General features: G+C 54.0%; 5 protein-coding genes and 2 non-coding genes across 7 annotated transcripts; 4 read left to right on the top strand and 3 right to left on the bottom strand.

Moving 5' to 3' along the window:
- Positions 1–310: 310 nt before the first annotated feature.
- On the bottom strand, positions 311–383 carry PHYSODRAFT_t1644. Its single transcript has one exon. It is a non-coding gene; the product is annotated as a tRNA-Met (tRNA).
- Positions 384–1,059: 676 nt separating this feature from the next.
- PHYSODRAFT_t1643 lies at positions 1,060–1,132 on the bottom strand. The gene has a single exon. It is a non-coding gene; the product is annotated as a tRNA-Met (tRNA).
- Positions 1,133–1,715: 583 nt separating this feature from the next.
- On the top strand, positions 1,716–3,530 carry PHYSODRAFT_308268 (hypothetical protein; the record flags this gene model as incomplete). Its single annotated transcript, XM_009541879.1, has 3 exons — positions 1,716–1,745; positions 2,360–3,023; positions 3,442–3,530. The coding sequence occupies 3 exons, from the start codon at positions 1,716–1,718 to the stop codon at positions 3,528–3,530; spliced, it is 783 nt and encodes a 260-aa protein (XP_009540174.1).
- Positions 3,531–3,652: 122 nt separating this feature from the next.
- PHYSODRAFT_412249 (hypothetical protein) lies at positions 3,653–4,054 on the top strand (the record flags this gene model as incomplete). The annotated part of the gene is made up of 1 exon (XM_009541878.1): positions 3,653–4,054. A coding segment is annotated over one exon (402 nt), but the record flags the coding sequence as incomplete, so codon positions are not given.
- An 8-nt stretch (positions 4,055–4,062) lies between these two features.
- Positions 4,063–4,245, bottom strand: PHYSODRAFT_536542 (hypothetical protein; the record flags this gene model as incomplete). The annotated part of the gene is made up of 1 exon (XM_009541877.1): positions 4,063–4,245. A coding segment is annotated over one exon (183 nt), but the record flags the coding sequence as incomplete, so codon positions are not given.
- Positions 4,246–4,472: 227 nt separating this feature from the next.
- PHYSODRAFT_412059 (hypothetical protein) lies at positions 4,473–4,841 on the top strand (the record flags this gene model as incomplete). Its single annotated transcript, XM_009541876.1, has 1 exon — positions 4,473–4,841. A coding segment is annotated over one exon (369 nt), but the record flags the coding sequence as incomplete, so codon positions are not given.
- Positions 4,842–4,922: 81 nt separating this feature from the next.
- Positions 4,923–5,198, top strand: PHYSODRAFT_536540 (hypothetical protein; the record flags this gene model as incomplete). The annotated part of the gene is made up of 1 exon (XM_009541875.1): positions 4,923–5,198. A coding segment is annotated over one exon (276 nt), but the record flags the coding sequence as incomplete, so codon positions are not given.
- Positions 5,199–5,457: the final 259 nt, after the last annotated feature.

The raw sequence follows: 5,457 nt of genomic DNA, 5'->3' as shown, positions 1-5,457 counted from the left end.
CTGCGTGTCCGGAAGTCCACAGACACGCCCACAAAGTGGTTTAGGCGCTCAGCTTGCTGATTCACTTACGTTTGAGTCGAGCCAAGGCGGCCGAAATCGGAGCGCGCCTCCCCGACTCGAACCCGAGCCAACGAGAGAACCGATGGTAGGAGCCGATGGAAGTGGGCTTCCGCTGTGAATTTCCGGTGGCTGAGCAGCCAGCTCTGCTCGCCGTGACGCTGAGGATCTGTGCGACAATGTCGGCTGCCTGTGGCATGCGTGCAGGGGCAGCAAAAGGCGATAAGATTCGAGGGCAAAAGAGGCAAAGAAGTGCTCCCTGCCAGGCTCGAACTGGCGACCTTCAGATTATGAGACTGACGCTCTACCAACTGAGCCAAAGGAGCATCATAACGGAACAACCACCCTCACACCCTCGCAAACGATTTTCAGCTCCCCTGCGCGCAAAACACGCCCTACGCTCACTACCACCGCATCGCCGCGTCGCCGCCCACGCCACGGACTGCCTCGTAGCCTTGGACGGCCGCTCACAGGCCTCCCGTCTTCTCCACACACCTCCGCGCAAAAAAGATGTCATCCCTCCCCGTCATCGAACGAAGGCTGCCGAGTCTTTCTCGACACTACCATGTCTTCTGCGGATGCTACTGAGTACTACGGGCGTGTTTGAATCCCGAACAGACTCACGCTACACGCTCCGGGTCGGAGCTCTCGACACCAGACCGATCCTCTCACGTCGTCGTGTACAAGATGTTCTGCGTGTCCGGAAGTCCACAGACACGCCCACAACGTGGTTTCGGCGCTCAGCTTGCTGATTCACTTACGTTTGAGTCGAGCCAAGGCGGCCGAAATCGGAGCGCGCCTCCCCGACTCGAACCCGAGCCAACGAGAGAACCGATGGTAGGAGCCGATGGAAGTGGGCTTCCGCTGTGAATTTCCGGTGGCTGAGCAGCCAGCTCTGCTCGCCGTGACGCTGAGGATCTGTGCGACAATGTCGGCTGCCTGTGGCATGCGTGCAGGGGCAGCAAAAGGCGATAAGATTCGAGGGCAAAAGAGGCAAAGAAGTGCTCCCTGCCAGGCTCGAACTGGCGACCTTCAGATTATGAGACTGACGCTCTACCAACTGAGCCAAAGGAGCATCATAACGGAACAACCACCCTCACACCCTCGCAAACGATTTGCATTTCTCCTGGTGCAGGAGTATCCAGAGGCAGACTTGGTGGATGATGAGCGGGCAAACCTGGCAACCCGTTTATTTAGAAAGGGGTTGTCATCATTTTTATCTTGCCAAATCACCGCCGGGCCGTCGGCTGCCGTCATCCATATTTGTGCAGAATGGTGACTCGGGACAGTACAGAACAGCTATATCATCCATGTTGATGTGACGATATGTACGGTGGGCGCACATTGGCTGGACTATCGATAATAGAACACGAAATTTCTTCTCCGTCATCACATTTTTGGTGTCTACTGGCCATCTGCAAGATTTCTCGAGAACGCAAAGTCTAGTTATTTTCCGAGTTTACCAACATCATCAGGAGCAATTGGTGATTTGTGTTGACATTAATAGTCTATCACGCGGACTTTCTCAAGTCAAGGCTGCCTCCTACGAATGGGTCGGCTCTCCGACACCCTGCGTCGATTATAACGGCTGTTAGCACCACCCGGAAGCTAGGACAGCACACTTACAGGAATACCTCATCACGCTGTGTTGCAACGAAATGTGCAGGATCTTACACAGCATGTACATGGTCTTAGTGGACTAGTAACATCGCTAGCAGGATAAGTAAAGGCGTTAACCCCCCAACGACCACACGTTGTATCTGACAACATGTCACATGTTGTATATTTTAGACATACAACATGTTTTAATAGGGATTGGCTCTAAAAACGGCAAAAGTATACTTAAATCAAGTATAAGCAAATCTTGGGCATAACAAGGCGACCTCCCCAATGCACAGGGGTAGGTGGGTTTGGAACAGAGAGGGTTTGGAACAGAGAAGCCACAGCAAAAAGCTGTCCCAGCTCCCTCTCTTCCGAAATCAGTGGCTGATGCTCATTTGAAGAATCGCCGGCTGAGACGCAAGACCCCAGAAGTGACAATGGGACCAAAGCGCGCGCCCCAGCGAGAAACCCGCAGTGAGCACCAGCGCTTTTTGCAGCGCTTGGAAGGACGGAGCGCGGGGGAGAGGCGGCGTCTCCAGAAGGAGCATGCGGATTTCCTGGCAGGGCGCCGCGACACCGACGCGGACTTTGGCGACGATTGCTCGTCGCCACCGGCACGCACGCCACGGCCGTATGTACCGCCGCCGATGGGCAAGAGCGCGTCGTACATGGAGAGGAGAAGCAGTTGGCCTCGAAGTAGCGGCGTGTGGTGGCTGCCAAAACATACGCAGATTCTGGCAAGAAGGCGCTTCCACGACGCAAGCAGAAGTCGGTGCATGCGGAGTTCGTCTCGGAGGACGAAGCCGACGACGAAGATGAGGACTACGAGGATGAAGAGGCAAACGAATACGACGACGATGAGGAGCTGGAGGAGCTAGAGGAAGAGGAAGTGGTGTCGCCGGAGACGACGAAGGCGAAGGGCAAGGCGAAGGCGAAGGCGAAGCAGAAGCCCAAGGCCCAGGCGAAGAAGCCGCGAAAGCCAACGGCTGCGGAGCTTGCGAAAGAGACCAAAGAGGCGCGGCGCGCTGCTGCCGAGCTGCGTTGCATTGCGTCGGCAGCAGCTGAAGCGAAAGGCGCGTCTGAGCTGGATCAAGCACGGAAGAAGATTGATGAAGCGACGAAGAAGACGACGACGAAGAAGGACAATCACGTGGACACTTCTCCTTCATCGAACGGCAGCGCGACGCCTGTGTCTGAGCAGCGGCCATCGTCGGCGTCGCCGCAGCCACGGTACAACTTATCTATCTGGTGGACCATCCAACATGTACTAACTGTTGATGTTGTATTTCTTGTAGTCTGGTACAGCATGAAGATCATACAACAAGTGGAGTGGTGGATGATACAACATGCGCAGGTGGAGAAAGGTACAACATCGCATGGCATGGTATACAACATATGTGACATACTACATGATGACTGACGCTTTGATTTGATTATACTATAGGAGCGTCTCCGCACTTCAAAGTCCGACACGCGATTCGACTGATAGAGCCGCCGAATCATCCCAGCCTCAAGCGGCCGAGTATGAGGTGCTCAACTCAGACTGCGAAGACATCGAAACGGAGGTTGGCTTCTATGACGATGATGATGAGTTCCAGCGTACCAATGACGACCGGCACAGAGATGGCACTGCAGACGAAAGCAGCGAGTGGGATGATGCAATGAACGCCAGCGGGTCCGAGATTGATGACATGCCAGTTGCTGCGGGTGAAACTCTGTCAGCCGACGCTGAAACCACACCAGCGGAATCGAGTAGTGATCGCCCTGCTCGTGACTAGATAGAGCTGCGCAAGGACGAGATGAGCGCGTTTGCCCAGGATGAGCACAACATGGCGGACATGCGATCAAGTGGCTGGGAGTTTGGTACGTGATCATCTGATGTTGGCATATACAACATGTACTCACGAAATCATGTTGTCTGTGGCGTCATGTAGATCCGGCGAAGTTTCCTCCGGATGCGAGGTACCCAGGCTTATACACAGAGGCGTACGGTCCGACTTCTGAAGTGTTGGAGCTGGCAGAGTCGCCGCTGGATTTGTTTCTATTCTTCATGCCGAAGAAGTTCTGGAGAAAGGTGGCAGCAGAATCGAATCGGTACTTCCTGCAGAACGTGACCACACGGGTCGACCGAATGTATGCCAATCAAAAGACGCCGGGCAAGAATTCAAGGGATGAGTTCATGATGCGCGAGGCGAAGAAGGACGACATTGAAGCTCACGAGATTATACACGTCCTGGGATTGCTGCTGGCGCGGATGCTGAACCCACAGCGCCGCTGTTTTCGAGACTATTGGTCTACGGAAAGGGTTGGAGCTGTGGCACGCGGAACGTTCAACGACTACATGCCTCGCCATCGATTCGAGCATATCATGGCTAACCTACAGTTCACGAACAACGCCGACCCTCAAGCAGCATCGGACAGGGCGTGGAAGGTGCGCTCCGTGGTCAAGACGCTGCAGGAAACCTTCCCGCGAGGATATACTACACCGCCGGTCGTATCGTTCGATGAAGGCGTCATACCCTCCCGCAACCGAAACAACCCGACCCGCCAATACCTCAAGAACAACCCGCACAAGTGGGGCACCAAGCTCTTCCTGACGTGCTGTGCAGACACAGCTTACTGCATGCGGTAAGGAGAACACGACGCGGGTCCATATGGACCCGCGTCGTGTTTTTTTTTGCTTAAGTCAACATGTTGTATCTAACACCTGATTGTAATATGTGATGTTGGATTATACAACATACAGCCTTGAGGTATATTGTGGAAAAGCCCAGCATGCGGCGGAACTAGGCAACGTACCGGACAGCCAGCGTTCTGCGGACCCGAACTCCGGGCCAGTTGCAGTGACCCGCAACCTTGAGGCCGTTCTACCAGCGCCGCTAGACGATGTTTACCACCTGGTGGTGACGGATAGATTCTACACGTCGGTTCAGCTCGCGCTTCAGCTACTACAGCGCAATGTATATTCAATTGGAACTATCATGGGGGACAAAGTCGGATATCCACAAGAAATCGTGGAAAAGAACCGCAATCGTCCTAAGCGCGTGCAGCATGGAGCGGTGCGGATGGCGGTGGCTCGGAACTGTGGATTGATGACGGGATTAGTTTGGTGGGACCGGAAGCCCGTTCAGTTCTTAGGAACCGAATCAAGCAGAGCAATGGAGACATATCGTAAGTACCTATCAAATTATCTGTTTTACAGTCGAGGCTAACTGTGCTTTTTGTAACATTGTAGAGCGACGTACACGGGGCACAGGAGGTAGACGCCATGCTGTTCCCTGCCCATGGTGCGTGATTACCACCAGTGGATGGGTGGAGTGGATATCCACGATCAACTCCGACTCCAGCCCTATTCTCTGCAAGGGCAGACGTCGTGCAAGAAGTACTACAAGTCTATCTTCTTAAGACTGGTAGACGTGGCAATCGTGAACGCCTACATCGTATTCCGGGAGGCGGCCAAGCGCATGGATCTCAAGCCAGCTTCGCATGCCGAACTTTTGCTGGAGCTACACGCCCAGTTATTGCAGCTCAAGAAATAAGATTTCGTGGAGCGGGTAAGTCTACATGTTGTATGGGGTACATGTTGTATGCGAGTACGTTCGCTGAGCGTGCAGATACATGTTGTCTCTGGCACATGTATGCCAGTGCATTCGCTGAGCGTGCAGATACATGTTGTATGGGGTCCATGTTGTCGCTAACATTGCTACTCTAGCCGTCAGCAAGTGGTGACGACGACGAAGATGCAGAACTTATGGCGCCCTTGCAAAAGGACCACGAGCCGGTAGAATGCCCAGACTG

The sequence above is a fragment of the Phytophthora sojae genome (assembly GCF_000149755.1).
Source record: "Phytophthora sojae unplaced genomic scaffold PHYSOscaffold_47, whole genome shotgun sequence".
NCBI classification, from domain to species: domain Eukaryota; phylum Oomycota; class Peronosporomycetes; order Peronosporales; family Peronosporaceae; genus Phytophthora; species Phytophthora sojae.
This window is presented reverse-complemented; position numbering and strand designations above follow the sequence as displayed.